The sequence below is a fragment of the Penicillium daleae genome, assembly GCF_028827525.1.
Source record: "Penicillium daleae strain IBT 16125 chromosome Unknown utg000009l_segment0_segment0, whole genome shotgun sequence".
Classification (NCBI taxonomy): Eukaryota; Fungi; Ascomycota; class Eurotiomycetes; order Eurotiales; family Aspergillaceae; genus Penicillium; species Penicillium daleae.
The window spans coordinates 2,646,375-2,666,244 of NW_026623157.1; the positions used below are offsets into that span (position 1 = coordinate 2,646,375).

Here is a 19,870-nt window from a genome sequence, read left to right on the forward strand (position 1 = left end):
GTGGTACTGGACCTTAAATCCTTCGCTAGTGTTTAAGTGTGCGCTAGCGACTTCCTGCCCTATTGTTACCAGAAACTCAACATCCTCGTTACTAATGCAGGGGTGATGGCGATACCGGAAAGCAAAACCGCAGACGGCTTCGAAATCTAGTTCGGCGTAAACCAGCTCGTCTACTTCCTCCTCCGCTAACTTCTAAAGCCTACCCTTCTGAGCTCCTTGACCCTAAATTCGTCTTCTCATGTGGTCTTCGTCTCCTCCGTCGCCTACCGTATTCTAACCGTGCCCATGAAAAACGTCTCTCTAGCGGGCGAATAAGATTTTCGGAAGGGTTGCGGACAGAGCAAAAACGCTATTATATGGACAGCTAACGAAGTCTAGCATCGGTACGAATCGAAGGGCCTCCTCGCTTTCAATCTGCACCCTGGCGGTATGTATCACTGGGGGTCTCTAGCAACACGTTCCTAATAAAGTACAGCAGGGTTGGGGCTCCGACAAGTCGTTTGTGCTGAGGTGGAAAAGTCTCGAGCAGGGCGCTGCCACTACTGTTTGACGGCTGTTGTGAAGGCCTTGGAGGAGTGTTGTGGGCAGTATCTTGATGACTGCTAGATTGCGGGTCCGCATGATCCTGAGAATGGGCCTATAGGCGCTAGGTATAAACCTTAGATTTATGATGAGGTGAATACGGCGAAGTTGGGGAACGTTTAGGTGAAGATAGCTGGGTTGGACGGAGGGAATTGACTCTCGAGGACAAATGGTGTGTATATATATAAGCTTCGCTACGCCCCGCAATAAGCTAGCTGGCCTCTGTATGATGTAAGGGGGTTGGCTTTTTCATTGGATTGTCGTAAGAACTGTTGTAAAGATGTGCAACAGACAAAATGAAGCTAGTAACCAATACACTGCAACACCTGTAAGCGAATGATTTTACCACCATCATAGCTAGATCGCGATGGCTAACCAGAAGTAGGTAGTGCTGGCCTTCCCTGTCTACGGATAGGAGGGAGACGAGGCACCTGTAAGGGAACAGTCGGTATTGATTTTCAACCATAGATGGGCTACACCAGAAAGCCCAAGAGAAATGTACTTATTACTGTTGTATGCCCGTAATCGATAAGCGCACTAAAAGTACAACGTGGTGGACCGATATGTCTCGAGCAGCTATCGACACGTCCTAATATTCACTGTATCACAAGATGCGCATAAGTTCACCTTGCATGTCACCAAGAACGGGCTAGACGTCCGTAGAAGTTGGGTCCAACCCGGTGAAGACTTTGTACAAACGCTTGCTAGCTGCGGGTCCCACGCGAGCATCAGACAATGCGCCGTTCTTATTTACAGATTTCTATGTTGATACTCCGTTAGAAATTTGGATCGAGACCTACGATGTGTATGACCAGAGATGACACGATTGGAAACATACCTTGACATTCTCCAGCATTGTAGGTCCATGCATCTGCATACCCCGAACCAAGTCCGTGACACAAGAGTATTGTGATGAGATACCATATGCCATAGGAGTAGTGACTCGAGTCACTTCTTGCAGCATCTTCACAAAAGTATCAAGCTTGTCATCGCCAGGCTTGACCTGGCCACTCTCCATGCAGAAAGCCGCATCGTGGGCATTCATGCGCTCCCGCCGATATAAGTTGGTAGAGATGTGCTCTGTGAAGTTCTTGATCCATTCCGCGGACTCGGGGGCCACGGCAGTGTGATGGATAAAACATGAATGTTGTACTTGCAACGCGAGCAGAGCATCTTCAACCGTGTCATCATTGACTGGTGGAGTGGTCTCTGGTTTGCGCTTCGGTTTCCTGCCTCGGCGGGGTGCAGCGGATGCCTGACTCGAAGTAGGTGCTGGTTCCGGTTCGTATTGACTGAGTACCTCGGCCCTGTAGGCCCGGTTGCGGGTGTTGCTGTTTTTGCGCATCCAGGATGTGAGCCCTTCAATGAGGTATATGATTGTGTAGCCCGGATAGGCGCTTTTCATCTTCAGGACGTGCATCTCCAAGGACTCTCTATCCTCGCCAGGTGGAGGGTCAATGACCATGTCAACAAAATCTTGCGCAGGCACCAAGCAGAGGATATGCTTTTCATCCAAGATATGAAATGGAGCTGGTTCCCAATGACCAGCTTCGTCGTTGTAGATGGCATTCATCTTTCGCCGCCACTTGACCACGTTTGGAATCGGGCTGGTAAAGAAATGATGCTCCACCTTCAACCGCTTCATGAACTCCACAGCTTGATTGCCAACACTAGTTTCTTCCAACGAACACGAAATGTCAAGTATCATCTCGGCGGTAGAATCTTTCTTGGCCACCTTGAGCTTATTGGCCTCAGCAATGTCCGCAGCGAGCTGTTTCTCTTTGGCCTTGTCCTCCTTCAATTTCTGTTTCCGATCCTTCTCAAGCTGCCGTTCGAGATCCCGTTGCGCTTTGGCGTTGACGCGGGCCTGTGCTCTGGCCTCCTTCTCTTCTGTTGTAAGCTTCCCCGGTTTCTTCGCCGTTCGATTGAGTCCGGCAGGCTCATCGACTTCATCGGAGAAGTCTCGGAATGCTGCAGCAGCCATTGTGGCACCCTTGGCCTTTTGAGAGCGAGATCCAGACTTGGTGCTGGCTTTTGGGCCATTTCCCTTGGGTGCGGTATTGAGACCAGATAGCAAGGAAGCGGTCTTGCTGGAGAATGCAGACTTGGAAGCGGAAACAGCCGGTTCAGAAAGCTCAAAGGTATCGTCAAACTCTGCAAATCCAAAAGGATCGCTGAATTCCTGTATTTCATCCTGCTTTCCACGGCTTGTGCTCACGTTCCCCATGGATTTCCAAGTATTGTCATCGTCATCTTCGAGCGTGATCACCTCGGATTGTTTATGATTGGGATGCGACCAGGCAGAGCGTTGCTTCTTGGACGGCTCTGGCGCAGATGATGTGAAAATAGGATCTGATTCCTCGGTATCGCGCTCCCAGTACTTCTGTGCTCTAGGGTTTGAAGGTGGAAGGGCGAAGTCATCATCCGAAAACGAGAACAAGGAAGGAAGAGGCCGTGATGGCCCCTGCGGCACCGTGCTTTGTCGGAGAGGAGAGCGCTTTTCGTTGCTGACTCGGCGTTTCTTGGCTGGCTTATCGAGGAAGTCGTCGGAATTGAAGACAGAGATATCGATTGAGTCGGACGAAATCAGCCTCGAGTTGGCTGTGCGGCCAACCCCCGCCTGCCGTGACTTAGCCGGCACATTCTGCGGCCTAGGCCTCTCAGGAAGGGGTGGATCCGAGGAGATGAGGTCAACCACCTCCCGCATGTTGGATGGATGCCAGCGACACGAGGGGCGCGATGCGGGAGGAACGCGACGTCACGTAGTCATGTGACCCTTATCGGATATACAAGCAGAAGATTGAAGACCAAACTTGAAAGTGAAGGAAATCGGACAAAGAAAGAGAGGGGTATTATTTTGAGAAATAAGTCTAGAATCTGCGAAGCAATAAAGCAACCGCTACTGCAAGAATTGATCCAAGAACGGCGAGTGCGATGAATACTTGCTGCCATCCTCGGAAAGGACGCCTCTCGGCGAAGAGCATAGTGGAGATTTCCTCTTCCAGTCGATCGCCCATGGCAGTAAGTGAAAACTCTCGCCTTGCCCTTGCTTTCCCAGCAGCCGCCATCCGATCGACTTCCTTCTGGGACATGCCATAGAGAACCTTATCCATAACTGCGGTCCATTCCTTAACCGCGTGAGCGTCACGGAGCCAGCCCGTTTCGCCTTCGACAACGGTCTCCAATGGGCCGCCAGTGTTCGACGCGAGGACAGGTAAGCCTGCAAGCATGGCCTCAACGGGTACGATGCCAAAGTGCTCGTTGATTGGAGTGTATAACAGGAGCTTTGACTGGGCGAGCAAGGTGTTTTTGAAGGTCGTAGGGACAGAGAGAAGGAACAAGATATCGATATCGTCAGGAATGGAGAGCGCAGAGACTACTGTCTTCGTTGTCGCTGTTCGTAAGCCGAGGTCTTTTGCGAGATTGTCGAGTTCTTGGTGGTATTGAACGTTTTCTTGGATGCGATTATCGTAACCGCCTAGATGCAGGAGTCCAGTCAGTTTTCATGAAGCTCGCGGGAATCATTCGAGAATGACAACAGGATGTCTAACCAGCAATCACCAACCGTGTTCCCTTCCTCTTTCCCGCACCCAGACCATTGTAAGCGCGAATTGCCAGTCCCATGTCCTTCTTTCTCTCGAAACGATTGATACTCAACAATATCTTCTTTCCATCCCAAAGAGCCCCTTCCGGCTCTTTCTGCGGTGCATCTGCCTCGGAATTCGTATCGACACACGGGTAGACAACCTGCACGTCCCCAAGCTTGTTTGTCCCAAAGACATCACGGACCACTCCTCGCGAGAATTTTGAGTTAGCGACGACCCGATCAGAGGCACTCATTGCCCATCCCTCGAACCAGTCGAAAGGGAAACGGTATAAAATCTTGGCTAGTCGCAAGAGGGAGCCTCCTTCGTTCCGTCGCGCAAGCAATTGATCAGGGAAATGACAGTAGAAGAGGATTCGTTGGCGGTGGGATTTGCGGGGCTGGCCAAAGGTCTTTAGAATTGGAACACATGCCGGAAGCTGGTCCACAATAAAAATGTCGTCTTGGTCTTCTTCTCCAGGGGCCGCCTTGTCTTTTACTGTTGAACTACCCCTCGATCCTAGTTCCGTCAACAGAGTTGCGGTCAGGTGGAGCTGGCGCAGTGATGCCATGAGGATATGAAACCTCCCGAATATATGGGCCGGAAATATCGTGTTCCCACGCACACGAACATCAAGTGTGCCATCGCGCGCCTCTTCAAAGCAATGCGTCTTGTCGCGGTGGGAGGTGTAGACTGCCACTCGGTGGCCGCGGTTCTGCAGGGCTAGCGCAACATCGATGATGAGGCGTTCCGCGCCGCCAATGCCTAGATCAGGGTGGATTATGATGACATTGGAAGGTTTGAGGCCCGACATGGTGGGCGAGCAGCTTGAAGCCTGTCTGTTGGAGAGCTTGTGTCGATAGCTATCGATAGTCAGCGCGTCCCGCGAAAGCTACGATAAAGACACGTGGGAAGTACGTCATCACATGACGACCTTGAGCAACTTTAACTGTATCTAACTGCCAGCCAAAATTTTATATGGGGCATAAAGTGTTTATGTTATTTGTTTTGAGAAGATTCGTCACGACGGAATGATCATATTGCGCTCGATGCGTATATCTCATAGACCTATCTATCTTGCGATTACTGCTTATTTAAGGCTGACCACTCGGATCGCAGCTTGCTCCGTCTACCGATGGATATAGATTGTACCGGCTTTTACTTGACAGTGACATCGCCGGATTTCAGGAAAGATCATCAGACTACAAACTTTGATCAAAAGATCGAAGTTTACGAAGAAGTTTCGAGTGTGCAGAATGTCGTTCAAAAATACAGAATACCAATGAACTGTATTCCTATATTGCCACACAATCTGGGGCATATTGTGGGGGCATCGCCCTATCGGCTAAGTTCGACGGCCTCGATGCCGTGTATCCGGCCGAGCTAACTCGGTCTTCTTTGCGGTCGCGTGAAGGAGCATAATCTGTTTCTTTGACACAACCAGCTCTATGTGGACCTAGTTAAACAATCAAACAACCATAATGGAGGAGGAAGAGGGGTTTCAAACACCTAACGATCGTGCTGCTCCCGAGCGCGCAATTCAAGCGCTGGTCACCCAAGATGAGCTTCCTCCGCCAACCAAAATGTAAGCTCTTCTCTAAGGGCAATGACTACGCAGGTTCATTCCCTTCTCTCAAATCGTACTATTGACCAAATACCTATATAGGCGACAGGCTATGATCGTTGCAGCAGGCTTCATAATCATGTTCATGACCTGCTCGATTATCTTCGCTTACGGTGTATACCAAGCTATCTACGAGGAAATGGCCAAACAACCCCAGACCCCATTCACCGGGGCATCGTCTTCAATCATCAGTTTGATCGGAACACTCTCCATCGCCGTCATGTCCATGGGCGGGCCCTTCGTCATGACCTGGGCAAAGTTATACGGTCCACAACCAGTGATCATGTCCGGCGGTGTTGTATTCGGACTGGGCTGCATCCTCGCCAGTCTAAGCGAATACGTCTGGCAATTCGCCCTCACACAAGGGGTACTTGTTGGCATGGGTACATGCATGGCCTACGTACCGACAATGTCCGTCGCGCCAACATGGTTCGACAAGCGCCGAGGTCTAGCAATGGGCATCGTTATTTCGGGCTCAGCCTGTGGCGGAATGATTTGGCCCCCCGTGCTACGGGCAATCACTTCTCACATTGGATTCCGGAATGCGCTGCGTATCTCCGGGTGTTTGGTCATTCTCTTCGTTCCTCTGGCGGGCTTCACGTTACGCTGGGAGGCTAACTTCAAGAACAAGGTTCGTGGCCAGACGGCTGGAATCTCCAGGAAGACTGGCTGGATCAACGTCCCATTGGTGAACTGGCGTGTGGCCAAGTCCAAGAAGTTTGCCTCGCAAGCTCTGGGTTGTTTCCTGCAGTCATCTGGGTACGCGACGCCGCTTTTCTTCTACGCGGCCTTTGCACGGTCCCTGGGGTATAGTGATAGTATGGCGGATAATTTCATCACCATCAGCAATGCGGCGAATTTCGTTTCACGCATCGTTATCGGATACATGGCTGACAAATATGGTCGGTTGAATGTGCTGTTCCTGACGACTATCATGAGCTCGATCGCCGTCTTTGCATTCTGGCTTCCTGCCACTTTCGCGGATAACGCTATCTCTGGGACTGCGGCAGATGTGCTCTTCATTTTGTTTGCTATTTTGTATGGTTGCTTTGGCAGTGCGTACATCTCGCTATTCCCAGCTAGTCTGATCGAGTTGTTTGGTGTCCAACACTTCACGTCGGTTAATGGGGCGTTGTATCTCATTCGAGGCGTGGGTGCCTTGCTCGGGACACCTTTGACCGGCCTACTATTACCCGGACAGTCTGCATTGACGGCTCCTTTAAATTATGAAAGAGCGACTATAACTGTTGGAGTTTTGCTGTTCGCGGCGAGTGTGGCGACGCTGTGGGTGAGAATCGAGGGTGCAGCTGGGAAGGCTTGGACGTGGAAGCTATAAAAGTGGTAGCTCTCTGTCGTCTTCGATTATTTGGACAAGAGAAAATCCAGGTTATCCATAACTCTGCTTTATGATCTAGTTTCAAGAGGATCTGCCAAGGCAAGCCTAGATAGACACTTGCTGGGTGTATGTTCGGCCTTCAAGGCAATAATTCCAATGGTACAGCCGATATCAATTATCCACATAGAAAAAGAAAGAAATACAAATCACAAAGCGAAGGTGGATTCAGGAAAGTCATCAAACCGACCTCCACGGGCAACAAGCAATGAAGGAACCAGTTAAGCACTAGCACTATTCAATCTAGAGATCTCCAACGGCAATAAGAAAAATGTACAATTGAGAAATCCAGACACAGGTTCAGAATCTACCAGTCATAAAAAAAACGAGGGTTGTCGTAGCAAGCGCAAGAAGATAACCACAAAAAAAGTAGAAGTATGTAAGGGGAAGTAGAAAATTGCGGTGGAAGTGGACTGTGCATCAAGAAAGTAGTCACTGGTTTACTATGTCACAGGACTGAAGGGCAGAAGAGGTATCGAGGCAATCGACGATGAAGAGAAAGCAGGCACGTGTCATAATACAGGGAATTGGTGAGGGGGTGGTATGTGGGAGGTAGTTAGCGAAGGGGGCATAAACGGATCGCGGGAATTCAGATCAAAGATAAAAAGTGAGAAAAAAGGGTATGAAACAAGTAGAAGCAGAAGAAGAAAAGTGTACATATCCAGGGGTCAGGGCGGTAATGACAGGTGTAAAAGTAAAGAACACAACACGCTTTTGTGGAGGGCGGGTATGTGACAGAAGGTGATCGGGCCGATGGCACGGTTTAGAAGCAGTTGAGGGTGCTCTTCTTCTTTTTCTTGTTGAGCGCATTCATGCGCTCCTCCAGCTGGGCCCGAGCAGCCTCGGCTTCCTTGCGGGCACTGCGCTCCTCCTCGACAGCCTGGAGAGACAGGCGGGCGGAGTTGCGCTCCTTGCGGAGAGTTGACAGCTCATCCTCGAGTCCCCAGGCCTTCTTCTTCCAGTTCTCGCAGTCGTTCTTGACCTTATTGCTCTGGGCCTCGAGGTCGCCAAGGGCTTCTTCGAGGGTGGCAGTCAACTGTTTCTCGGCATACAGGTGCTTCTCGATTGTACGGATGCGGGCTTCCTGGTCCTCGACGATCTGTGCATTCACCAGCTCCTTGCTGGCATGGCGCGAGCTAGGCGGGGACACGCTACCAGTGCCGTTGGTGGCAGAAGCGATGGATGGAAGAGGAGGGAGAGGAATGGCGGGAGGAGGCGAGGGCAAAGAAGCTGCCGATGTGCTCTTGCGCAGGTTAGAAGTGAGGGAGCTGCTGCGGTCGTGGGAACCATCGGATGTTCCGTTCTTGAGTTGAAGCTCAAGCTGCTCGATACGCACGCGGTAGGTCTCGATATCCCTTTCGAGAATGACGATCCTAGCCTTGGCGTCCTCAAGAGCCTGGTCACGCTCCTGCTGGATGACAGAAAGACGGTTGTGGTGCTGGTCGAAGCTGTTGGTGATCTGCTCCTCAAGCTCCTCAACCAGGCGCACACTCTTCTGCTTCTCCACGGTGATCTCCTCAACAAGAGCCTCCTTCTTCTTAACCTGCTCATCCTTCTGGCGAAGAGTGTCCTCCAGGGTGGCAACCAAGAGAGCCAGCTCATTAACCTTGGCCTCCTGGGTGGCATTCTTCTTGTTCAATTCTTCAATGTCGCCGGCAGCCTCAAGCTGCTTACGCAGATCCTCATTGGCATCCATGAGTTCAGAGTACTTCTCAGAGAAGTGCTGCTTCTGAGCCAAAACGTCTTGGATTTGGTCTCCGAGCGTTGCGCTGGTGACATCGGAGTTGAGGAGCGACGAGACGGATTTGAGCAAGTGTACCAGCTCATCACGGGAATCAGTAATTTCCTTCTGCAGAGCTGCCATCGCCTTGTCATGCTCGCCGTCCTTTTCAGCAAGGCGAGAGTCTTGCTCGGCTTGCCCTGCGGCCCGGGTACGTTCCTCAAGCTCAGCAAGTTCACGCTTGTGAGATTCCTGAAGCGAGTCCAGGTCACTCTTGTGGGAGTCGATGGCGGATCTGTGCGTGGAGATCTCCTGCTCGAGCTCAGCGATGCGGGCGGTATCGACCGGTGCATTGTTGATATCGGTAGCAGATGACTGTGCAAGAAGTTGCCTCTGAAGATCTGTGTGGGAGTTCTCCAGGGTAGCGATCGTATCGACATGGGTGGAAATAGTAGTCTTGTGGTCCTCGATATCCTTCTTGAGACTATCCACTAGTTCCTGCTGCTTCGCGCGTTCGGCTTCAAGGGCCTGTGCGGCAGCCTCCTTGTCAGCAGATGCTTCGTTGGAACTAGAACGCTCCGAGCGCATCGCCTCGACGGCGACCAGAGAAGACTCCAGCTCTGCCAGAGTAGTGGCAAGCTGCTGCTCTGAAGCCTGTAGAGATTCCAGTGCAGATTGGTGCTTGCCCTTCCACTCCGACAGTTCACCCTCAAGGGCATCAATCTTCTTGTCCTGCTCCTCGGCACCAGCGTCCAAGGCCTTGGCCGCGACCTCCTGGCTCTTCAAAAGAGCGTTCAGGTTCTCGATCTCGGCCAACAGCTGCTTCTCACGGGCTTCATGGGCGACGCGGAGCTCCTGGATCTGGTTCTCCTGGTTCACGACTTGGTCACGGAGCTGGGTAACAAGTGCCATGTCGACAGACGAAGCACCCTGCAAGCTGGATCGCTCTCGGGTGAGACCGGAAATGATAGTAGCCTTCATCTCCATCTCCTTCTTAACGCTTTGGTTCTCAGCTTCCAGGGACTGCAGACGATCCATGCGAGTAGAAAGCTCGTGCATAGTGGCATCCAGATTGGCCTCGAAGTGTTGGTAGACTTCGGGCTTGCTAGAAAGCTCTTCACTGGCGATGGTCCGGAGCGCGGTGAGTGACCGGTGAGCACGGTCGACACCAGACAGAAGGTTTTGGCTGGTCATCCGACGGATCATCTTGAAGCCAGGAGTGGAAGGAGGGCTGGACTTGTGGCGATGAGCCTCGGCCTCAGCCTTCAACTTCTCGACCAGGGTGAGGATCTCCTCGTGCTCGGTCTGGAGCTCGGCGTACTTCTGGGTCATCCGGTCGGCGTCAGCCTGATGATCAGCAAGCACCTTGCGCATCTTCTCGGCTTCTTCAGCATCCGCAGCAGCGATGACAGAAGAGGCGATGGGGGTGGCAGGTGTGGAAGCAGTGTCGTGCCTGGACTCAGAAAGCTCGCGCAAAGCAGGCGACTCCCCGGCCGAGGACAATTCCGAGGAGAGTGATTGCGAGAATGAGTGTTGTGCTCCAGACTTCGAGGTCGGAACGGTTGCATCCTCTAAAAAAGAGATGGGGCGCGAAGGTCCGTTCTGAACTGCGGGGGCTGGGTGACGAGCCTCATCAATCTTATCCTGTTGGAGTCCAGCGAGCGCCTTCAGGGCCTCCTCGTACTTGGCCTCGAGCATCTCATAGTCACTTAGAGTGTTCTCATGGCTGAGACGAAGCTCGAAAAGCTCCTGAGTGACAGTCTCAAGCTTGTCGACGACAAACTTGGACTGCGCGGGGCTGGCAACCGGCTCTTCACAGACAGCTTCAGCGCGACGGGCCTGAAGCTGGCTAGTCACATTCTCAAGCACCTTGAGATCCTCGCCTGGTTCCTCTGTGGCCACTTCGACCTCCCTGGCAGGCTCTTCTTCTTCCTCTTCAGGGATTGGCTCAGCCAGGCCCTCGTCAGATTCGGGGATGGCCGTTTCGGCAGCCTCGTTCAGAACATCCAAGGATGGAGTGTGCTTGTGATGGGACGTCTTTACGGGCGCGGGAATGTGGGAAGGGTCGGTGCCGTTGACGTGCGGCTCCTCATCGCCGTTCTGTTGCTGGCGGCGGGTGTCGAGGTCATAAAGTAGGCTGTCTAGGGCTCCCAGGCCACGCTGGCGCTGAATAACATGCTCCAGTCGGATCACCTCACGCTGCATCAGCTCCATGTCCTGATCAGCTTCGGCGAGGCGGTCTTCCAAGGTAGAGATGTATTCCTCGCAGCCTACTTCATTCTCACGAGCACGGCTGAGCTCCTTGCGCAGCTCAGCAACAATGGTAGCGTGCTTCTCCTCTCCGGTAGAAGCACCGTCCAGCTTGGACTCTAGCTCGTGAAGGTACGTTTCAGTGCTGGCCTCGCGGTCTAGCAGCTTCTGCAGGCGCGATTGAAGCTGCGAGTTCACCGTCTCGACATAGGTGCACTTGGTCTCACGCTCTAGCAGGGTGCTTTCCGAAGTAGCCAAGGAAGCACGAGTATCAGACAGAGACGACTCCAAGGCCTGAATGGTCTTTTCGTACTCGACAACGACCTGCTCCACAGATTCGGCAAATGATTTAGACCGCTGGATTCTTTCAATCGAACTCTTGCCCAAGTCATCCGGGTGTCCCTCGGACTCTCCATTGGTGGCCGACTCATTGGCCAGTTGGGAAATCAGCTTAGTGTGGCGCTGACTGAGGGCGTTGTAGCTCTCCTGGGCATCAAGCAGCTGGTTCTGTAGCTGAATTTCGCGCTCATTCTTGCGGTCGTTCCGTTCCGTGGAGGCTGCTTCCCGGCGGTCAGAGCCCTCGGCGTTGCGAATCTGCTGGCGGAGGAAGGCAACCTCCGCCTTGAGGCGATCGATCAAAGCCTGCTTGTCGCCATCGTCGGCGACCTGCTGAATGCGAGGCTTGCTCTGAATTGCTCGTGCACGTTGCGCGTACTGGATAGTGTTGAGGGTCTCACTGAGGTGGAATTCAGCAGGAGTGACGCAGGCAATCATGTATGTAATTGCATTGCCGCCCAAGGAATCTTGCAGAAGACGGGTGAGTTTTGAGTCACGATAGGAAACGTGAGAGCCGGATTGGCGAGAAGAAAGTTGCGAGATGACCTTGCCGAGGGCAGCCAGACCGGCATTGATAGAGATACCCTCCTTGGCCCGTTCGCCTGAAGCACCCGTGTTCTTAAGACGTTCACTACCTGCCAAGTCCACAAAGTGAAGCTTGCTGTCGACAGTGACGGACTCGCCACTGGAGTAAGAATCCACCGGCATCGACATGCGCTTTTCCTTGGGGGACATCGTTTGCGTCGAAGTTTTGCGCTGGATGAGATTCAGACTGAATACGGCATGCGAACGAGAAGATTTGGCGTTAATCGCGGTTGAATCGGTCTGGCGAATCGTCGAGCCAAAGTTTAGAGCTCCAATGAGGTCTTCGAATGAATTGATGTTGACCTGGTGCAGGCCGGTTAGAAGAATACGGCCCTTGGCGTCCTCGCGGATGGTGACAGAGCCGCGGTCCCCGGCGGAAACCGAGTCGGGAAGAAGCAAGTCGCGAAGATGTTCGTTGTAGATCTAGACAAGGAATGTCAGCTTTTGAAAGTGATGGTGATGCACAGCAACGAAGAGATGTACCTCAACGTAGGTGGCCTTCAATTGCCAGTTCTTTTCCACCGGTGCCCTCGAGAGACTCGAGGCCGAGCTCATGGAATATCGTTGCGGCGTTCGGAGACCGGTCGAACTGGAGCCATTGCGGGCATGTTTTGGCCCATCAAGCTTTTCAAATAAAGCCTGCGCAGCCCGAGGAATGATACCTAGATTGAGATTGTCAATCAGCTAGCCGCTTCAATAAATCTCTCCATCTGGCCTTTCGCCGGCCAACTCACCCATCGCGCTAGAATTCTCCTGCTCAGCGGGTCCGGATGTGCCCATCGTATATGATTTTCCAGCACCAGACTGGCCGTACGCCAATATGGAAACGTTGTACCCCTGAATGAACGAGTTGACACTGTCGTTTAAATATTCCCAAACACCATCCTGCTCCACCGTCTCGGGGAAGACGCGATCGAACACAAACAATTTGCGACCTTGGGGGACATCGACCGCAACGCTGGTTGGGCTCGTAACGTGAACCATGGACCGTTGGAATCGCTGGGGAATCAACTCGTATCCGGGGTCGGTGGGCTTTAGAGGTGGTCGCACTCGGACAGCTGTCGTGCCAGTCAGTTGATTGTTATTCCCACGCTTCTATCTGTGTTGCCTCTATCCTCTCCTTGGGTCGCACTGCCGTTGGCCATGCCGCTGCCGTACACGCGCACCGCAGGCGGGATATCGGGAGGATTTGAAAGATGACGTACCAACTTTGACTGCGGTCTTGCCATCCTCGTCGGACGCGCGACTTCCGCCATGCCGACTGCTCATGCTCATGCGACTGTTGCTGCGCGGCGTGCGCATCAGCGCGCTGATGGGCCGCGGGGCGGGACCCGTCGGTGACGCTGGCGGTGAGACGGTCATTCTCCTGGGGAGAAACCACGCCGGGTGGGAAAAAAGGGGAGGGTGTTCAAAGAAGACGTCAGAGAAAGTGAGGTTGTTCGTCGGCGATGTTAAAGAGTCGCAATCATCAGGAGTGATCGAGACAGGGGATTGTCTAGAGTGTGGAGAGTTGCGAGGATTAGTGTCCAGACCCAGAAACCCCTTAATTTTTTTTTGGCGCGATGGAACCAAAAAAAAAAAGGCACTTGGGCAGTGCCTTGAAATTCGGTCGCACCACAGCACTGTGGAATGACTGCGGACAGCGGATGAAGGGAAAGGACGTACCTGGAGCGTTCAGACGGTCCTCTCTCACCAAAAGAAACAAGCAATTGCCAGAAATGAAATCCCCAGTCAAGACGGCGAGGGAGGGTAAGGAGGTGGAAAAGCACCGCGCAACGTCTGGAGTAAGGCCGTGCGCGGGCTAACTGCAGGCGGATTAGCTCCGATTAAGATGAAGGAGGATTCGGAGTGGTTGATGGATGGATGGTGGAGACGGAGGAAGGGGGGATGGGGGATTGGCAATGGATGATGATGATTATTGGCAATTGGCAATGGCAATGAGATGTCCAGAACCGAAGGGGGGAGAAGAGAGAGCGCGAGAGCGAGCGAGAGAGAGAGATGGAGAGAGTTAGAGTTTCAGGAGGGAGAACCACCTCACACTGGGTCTATACAAAGTTTGTGCGGTGTCTTTTGGTCTTTTGGTCTGTTGGTCTTGTTGTCTGTGTTGTCTTCTTTTTGTCTGGCGGGAGTGTTCCAGTGGACAGAAAAGTCTGGGTCAGGGGAACTTGACCACTACCGTACACTGTACACTATTATTACTCTTGACGACTCTGTCTAGCGAACACTACCACTTGACTAACTTCTTCTCTCTAGCCTCATACCTAACTAGTTAGTGAATGGTCACTATTACATGACTTATCACTAGGCAACTGGACTAGAGGGGGCATCATCGCCGGACTATGAACTGCACTAACTATAGCCGCCACTCCGGTTCGCCAGCCCCAGACACTACAGACGGAGCCTGGACCGGACCAGGTTACCCCCTACCGTGACCCGTCCATTCTGTCAATGATTCCGAGTCGGTGGAGGTGAGGGGGGGAATTGAGGAGATAGAGTAGGGAGGACTGTAAGTATAATAATCATAATAGTCATTAGATACGTCAATACTCTGTTCTCAATGTCTCCTGGAATGTTAAACGGCTCGCACGGCCAGCCCCACGGCGTTTCCACGGTTCTCCATCAACCACGCGCGTCCCAGGAATCTGCCAGTTGGAGAATCATGAATCGGATATTTCAATCCTGACGGGTGGAGTCTCAATTCCAGAACCGCACCTCCATAAACACCGTACTTTTGCTCTTCCATACACTTGGGCTGCACTCCTGCTGACAGTTGAAACAACCGATCATCCCCCGATCCCACATGCAGCCAGTCGATATCCCCATCGCCCAACCACCAGGAAGTGGGAACCAGTGCCGCCCACCGGTTCTCCAGCTTGGCATGGACACGTCCAGCAGGTGTTTCAGATTCCGACTTTAGGTTATTAACTATCACAAACGGTGCATTTCATCCTCCACACAAGAATAAAATCCAGCACCGAGGATGTCCACGCTCCCCTTTTCCCGCTCGCGTTCGCATGGACATCCTGACGACTCCCACCACTCTCGCGGACCACGGTGCTTTCCAATGTCGATCACCTCGCATCTGTCCAGTCGTGGATGGGGACCAAGAGGCCAGGCCAGGGACAAAGACGGGCCAGCCGACCAATCCGGCAATTTTCCCTCTGATCCCGGGGGGCTCCACCGGCCAGTCCTGACAGGGAGGTTGAGACCAAATTTACCTCCGAGGCGCGTCTTGAAGCCAGCATGAAGACCAGACTGTCTCTAGGAGTCCGTGGAGGTCAAGTCCAACCCCATATCAATCAATTTCGACTCACTCAATAGCCGCCGTTCATCATTATTAATTATGGAAAAATTCACACTGATAGGTCAGTTTATTTGCTCAATCTCAATACAGTAAGTAGGTGACAATCGTATGATCCTCCTTCTGTCCTCAACTGCGACACATGGCCCAGCCAGCCCCAGCCCATATTTCCGGCCCAAAACTGAGATCCAAATCTCCTACATCAAGATCGTATAGAACTGCAACTTACCACATCCACCTCTTGAATACGACCCTCAATCGCCGACCTAGCCCCAAATCCAGAACCAAGGGGGCCGAGCCCTCGCTCGGATGGCGCATGATCGACGCGTTCATTATTAAACGTGGTGTGCCACGAACTCTTTTGAATGAATATGAACGAACGCAACGCCATCCCGCTAGCCGTAGCCTTATTTATGCAGTATATTATGTTGAGTTGTTAACCCTTGGAACAAAACAGTAAATGAAGCATCCCTTGCGCAACCTTTTAGCACGCGCGAGTGGGTGGAGCGCCTCGAACCGGTCTCATGCGAGGTAAGGTTTGCTGTACGGAGTGCTTTGTTTGTGTAGGGCTTTGGGATATGAAGAATCTTTCTTTGATCGATCTTTATTCTGCTTAGCTCCACTTTGCAGGTTGATAGACCGACTGGTCTTCGATCCAGGCCTGGCTCATCTTTACGGCCCGACACGCACTGGAGGCTGACCTCGTTTCACATTGGTTGACTTGTGTTCGTGACTAGCGTATAGCTAATCGTAGACAGGAAGGGAAGACTACATATTCTGAATGTTGAATATTTATCTGGACCCGTCATGCTTCCAATTCCCGGGTCCTATGCACTTCACCCAATATACTACCGTTTCTCAATTTCCATTCGCCGTCGATTCCATCGCGTTTCTTCGCGGACCACGAACAGACCAGCTTCAGCTTGCTCCACCCCCACAACCCAACTGACTGACTCGATACCGTTAATCCAGCTCGTACTTTGTATGCCTTGTGCCCAGGCCTATGCCGACTTTCACCCGGAAGAACCGGGCCCTGAGTAGCTGCATTGAGCAGACCCACCGTTGGTTTCAGGTTTCGAGCTTGGTTCTCTTCTCCACTTTGGCAGGCTAACCACTCGCATCACCGTGGACATCCGCCGCCAGGTGTCAGGGGGCGACCGTTGAGGATTGGCATTGGATTCCATTGAGCAGTCACACATCTCTTGATCTCGGCCGGTTCGTCTCGGGATGGCGTTCTACATAGGTTCGTGTTGGTTTGAATCAAACTTCTCCCTAGAAAGGCTGAGGGCTTGCGACCCACCGCAACGTTTTTAATTTAAATTGCGATAACTCAATCGCTGCTCTTGGCACCACGGACAGCAAATCCGTATTGACAAGCAGATAGTATGGTTTCTGACACTGGAAATTGTCTTCGGGGTCTTTTTTTGATTTGAAGTAAGTTGTAGAATCATTGGTATCGCAGACAGGTTGACAAGTTCTATCAGTTAGCAATAGGCTGTCGCTAGTTATATATTTCTGGACAGACGCTTCTTCATACTGCGTAATAATGTATGAAGAATCCAGGCCAAGCTCACCGATTTTCTACCTCCAGTCCCGAGCATACCTGGTCTGCCGCTATGGGAAAGCAAACCTCCCGGAACGAGGGTGAGCTAGACAAATACCAAATTTGAGGATTTATATTATATCTTTAAAAATATTCCTGAATCTGGGATTCTGAAATTTCAGCGTGACAAAGGTTGGTGTCAAATTTCACTATCGATATAGGCAGTTGAGTTGCTTTCGAGACTAAAAAACTTGAATATCATGAACCGATACAAGATTCACAATTGAGCGCTGTTTTGTAGCTTTCTTAAATACTGCGTCATGATCGCAACGTTACACGTTCATCATCAACAACCGTCCACCTCCTACGAACTCCAGTCGAACTCAATAACGCATCAGAGAGACCGTAACCAGCTACCATAAGTAACCATGCTTCCTACAATTCGTGCAACCGACCCTCAACCGACAGAGGACCTTTCTTCACCATGATAGTAAGAACCTCGTACAACACATCCGCAGCCGCCCTGTAAACCAAATAGTTAGCTCGATCCTGAAAATTTCGAGTTTCCACATATCGAGGAAAGAAGAAACTCACATTGTGGACAACTCTGCATTTGTATCGTAAGCCGGTGCAACCTCGACAATATCCGCACCGATAAAGTTCAGACCGTCGAGACCGCGGATAATGGTACGCAATTCACGCGTGGACCAACCGCCAGTTTCGGGGGTACCAGTAGCCGGGGCAACTAAATATCAAAAATCAGTAATTGATCAAGATTAGGTTTTGGGAATTCAGTTGACGCATAACGCACAGGCTGGATCCAGAGTGTCAATGTCGATTGACAGGTAGACAGGGTTCTCTGTGCCGACGCGGTCCCGAATCTTCTTGATGATGCCGTCGGTGCCAATGGTGTCAATCTCTCGGGCTTCGACGATCTCGAAACCGCAGTATCCATCGTTTTCGTAGTCCGAGGGGCCGGAGAGAGTCGTGCGGATACCGGCGTGGATATTGGTGTCGTTCCTTAGCAGACCTTCCATCGCAGCGTGATAGAAGTAAGTGCCGTGGTTGATGGCAGCGACTTGGCTGGGAGAACCGCCGAAGACCTTGGGTTTCCATGTGTCACTGGATGAAAGAATTTGTCAGAAACTCGTCCCATTCTTCCGACATAGACTTATGAGCTTTGAAACGCCGTGGGTTTTCTTACAGATGGCTGTCAAAGTGAATGACCGTGACAGGGCCATAGGCTTTGTTGATGCTCCGTAGCAGGGGCAGGGTAATAGTATGATCACCTCCAAGAGTGATAACGCGAGGGAGGGTTTTGCCTGCTCGCGACAGACCTGGCTTATGGGCATCGGTAAACGGCTTGCGCATGAGAACACTGTTGTGGCCTTCCTCGATCTGCTGAATAGCCCACGAGTTGTCATAGCTGCGAGAGAAATATGTCCGTCAGCTTTGACGTTTCTGGACATTGTAAATCTTATGGGGCCACATACGAGGTCACTGGAACATCACCACAGTCTATGACCTTCAAATCGCTAACGAATGGATTCGCTTTGAGAGGCACGTTGTAGCCGCCACTATTCCACTGTGGTTAACCTCCAAGATTGAAAGATGGTATTGGGTTCTCAGAACATTGAAACATACTAGAGATTGAGACGGCGTGATCCTTGTCTGATACCACTTGGTCCAAAGCGAGCACCCGGTCTGTAAGAAGTACCGGTATCGAAGGGAGCCCCTAGAGCAACATGAACTTCTGAAGGGTATAATGAGGATCAACCGGAATGGCGATGTATTCACCTAGGAAAGCAATGTCGTAGCTCTCATCCTCGCTCGAGAGGCATGGAAAGTAGGGAAGGCGACCGAAGGTTGAGATACCAGAGAATACCGAGTCGGCCTAGATGCATTGTTTCAAGCCATTAGGTACTCAAACTTGCACAGTACGTAACATGCCGTTCAGCCGAGTCTCATACCTGCGTACCGCCATCTCCTGGCAGCGTGTTATACCATAGTCCTTTATGTGGCCCGGACATAGGAGCCTGCCCATGGTCTCCATGAGCCGCTGAAAGAGCGGAGAGAAAGAGAAGGCTGAGTGCCTTCGTGGTAATCATCATGGTATGATCGAATTGGGTAAAAAGTAAATCCAAATGACCCCTCACGGTGACAAGAGATAGATTTGATGTATGAGACCTTAGCGAGAAGAGTTGCTCGAGATATATATGCAAAATATCACGATGGACCCCGGATTTTTGCTCTAGGTACTGCGCCTGATCTATTTACTTTCTGCAATTTTGGGTTAGAGCTGTGTTATCGTACCTGGCATTGCCCTGTCTTCCCTCTTTACCCATATCCAGCAATTGCTCTACGAAATAGATCAGCATGGATTGACGTAGGCCTCCGATTGCACGATTAAAGGCTTATTCATGGAATTGAATCACTATCTCCTCAATGCCGTCCTCTCTATCTGCCTTCCCGATTGAGATACCAAGATGAACTGTACATTCCGGGGGATCGCGGCTTGGCCATGTCAGACCTTATGGAAGGCCACATGGAATAATTAACGTTTCAAAAAAACAAATAAAATTCAACATACAAAAAGGGAAGGCCGGGGGAGAGCGCAAACCTATCAGTACGTACTACAGGGGAAAACAAGATAAGGATCTATCTGGGGTTTGGTCTTTGACGTGGCTTATCGCCGGGTCGTTATTGGCGATCTTGGAGGTTTCTGTCCGAAAACGGAGTAAGCAGGCAGATCGCATCCCCGCGGAGGACAACAAGCTTTACATTCTTTATTACTTCTAGTTAAGAAGAAGAAATGAGAAATAGGAAGGACCGGAACGACTTGCGGGCTAGAACTTTTATTGAAGTGAGCGCTTATTTTTCAAGATTAGTTTTCTCCATCTCATTCGCCCTTAGGTTAACCTTCGTGAGCACTCCAGGCGTTGATGTCGGTTT

At 51.5% G+C, this 19,870-nt stretch overlaps 5 protein-coding genes across 5 annotated transcripts; 1 reads left to right on the forward strand and 4 right to left on the reverse strand.

The window, feature by feature from the left end:
• Positions 1-1,231: 1,231 nt before the first annotated feature.
• On the reverse strand, positions 1,232-3,289 carry N7458_012108 (uncharacterized protein; the record flags this gene model as incomplete). The annotated part of the gene is made up of 2 exons (XM_056915490.1): positions 1,232-1,342; positions 1,421-3,289. 2 exons carry the CDS (start codon positions 3,287-3,289, stop codon positions 1,232-1,234), a joined length of 1,980 nt encoding a protein of 659 aa, XP_056760244.1.
• A 163-nt stretch (positions 3,290-3,452) lies between these two features.
• N7458_012109 (GDP-Man:Man(1)GlcNAc(2)-PP-dolichol alpha-1,3-mannosyltransferase) lies at positions 3,453-4,980 on the reverse strand (the record flags this gene model as incomplete). Its single annotated transcript, XM_056915491.1, has 2 exons — positions 3,453-4,060; positions 4,134-4,980. The coding sequence occupies 2 exons, from the start codon at positions 4,978-4,980 to the stop codon at positions 3,453-3,455; spliced, it is 1,455 nt and encodes a 484-aa protein (XP_056760245.1).
• A 667-nt stretch (positions 4,981-5,647) lies between these two features.
• Positions 5,648-7,126, forward strand: N7458_012110 (uncharacterized protein; the record flags this gene model as incomplete). The annotated part of the gene is made up of 2 exons (XM_056915492.1): positions 5,648-5,751; positions 5,833-7,126. 2 exons carry the CDS (start codon positions 5,648-5,650, stop codon positions 7,124-7,126), a joined length of 1,398 nt encoding a protein of 465 aa, XP_056760246.1.
• Positions 7,127-7,946: 820 nt separating this feature from the next.
• Positions 7,947-13,436, reverse strand: N7458_012111 (uncharacterized protein; the record flags this gene model as incomplete). The annotated part of the gene is made up of 4 exons (XM_056915493.1): positions 7,947-12,497; positions 12,558-12,736; positions 12,809-13,132; positions 13,280-13,436. The coding sequence occupies 4 exons, from the start codon at positions 13,434-13,436 to the stop codon at positions 7,947-7,949; spliced, it is 5,211 nt and encodes a 1,736-aa protein (XP_056760247.1).
• A 3,917-nt stretch (positions 13,437-17,353) lies between these two features.
• N7458_012112 (agmatinase) lies at positions 17,354-19,029 on the reverse strand (the record flags this gene model as incomplete). Its single annotated transcript, XM_056915494.1, has 8 exons — positions 17,354-17,441; positions 17,513-17,663; positions 17,730-18,040; positions 18,123-18,344; positions 18,412-18,495; positions 18,563-18,653; positions 18,716-18,812; positions 18,889-19,029. 8 exons carry the CDS (start codon positions 19,027-19,029, stop codon positions 17,354-17,356), a joined length of 1,185 nt encoding a protein of 394 aa, XP_056760248.1.
• Positions 19,030-19,870: the final 841 nt, after the last annotated feature.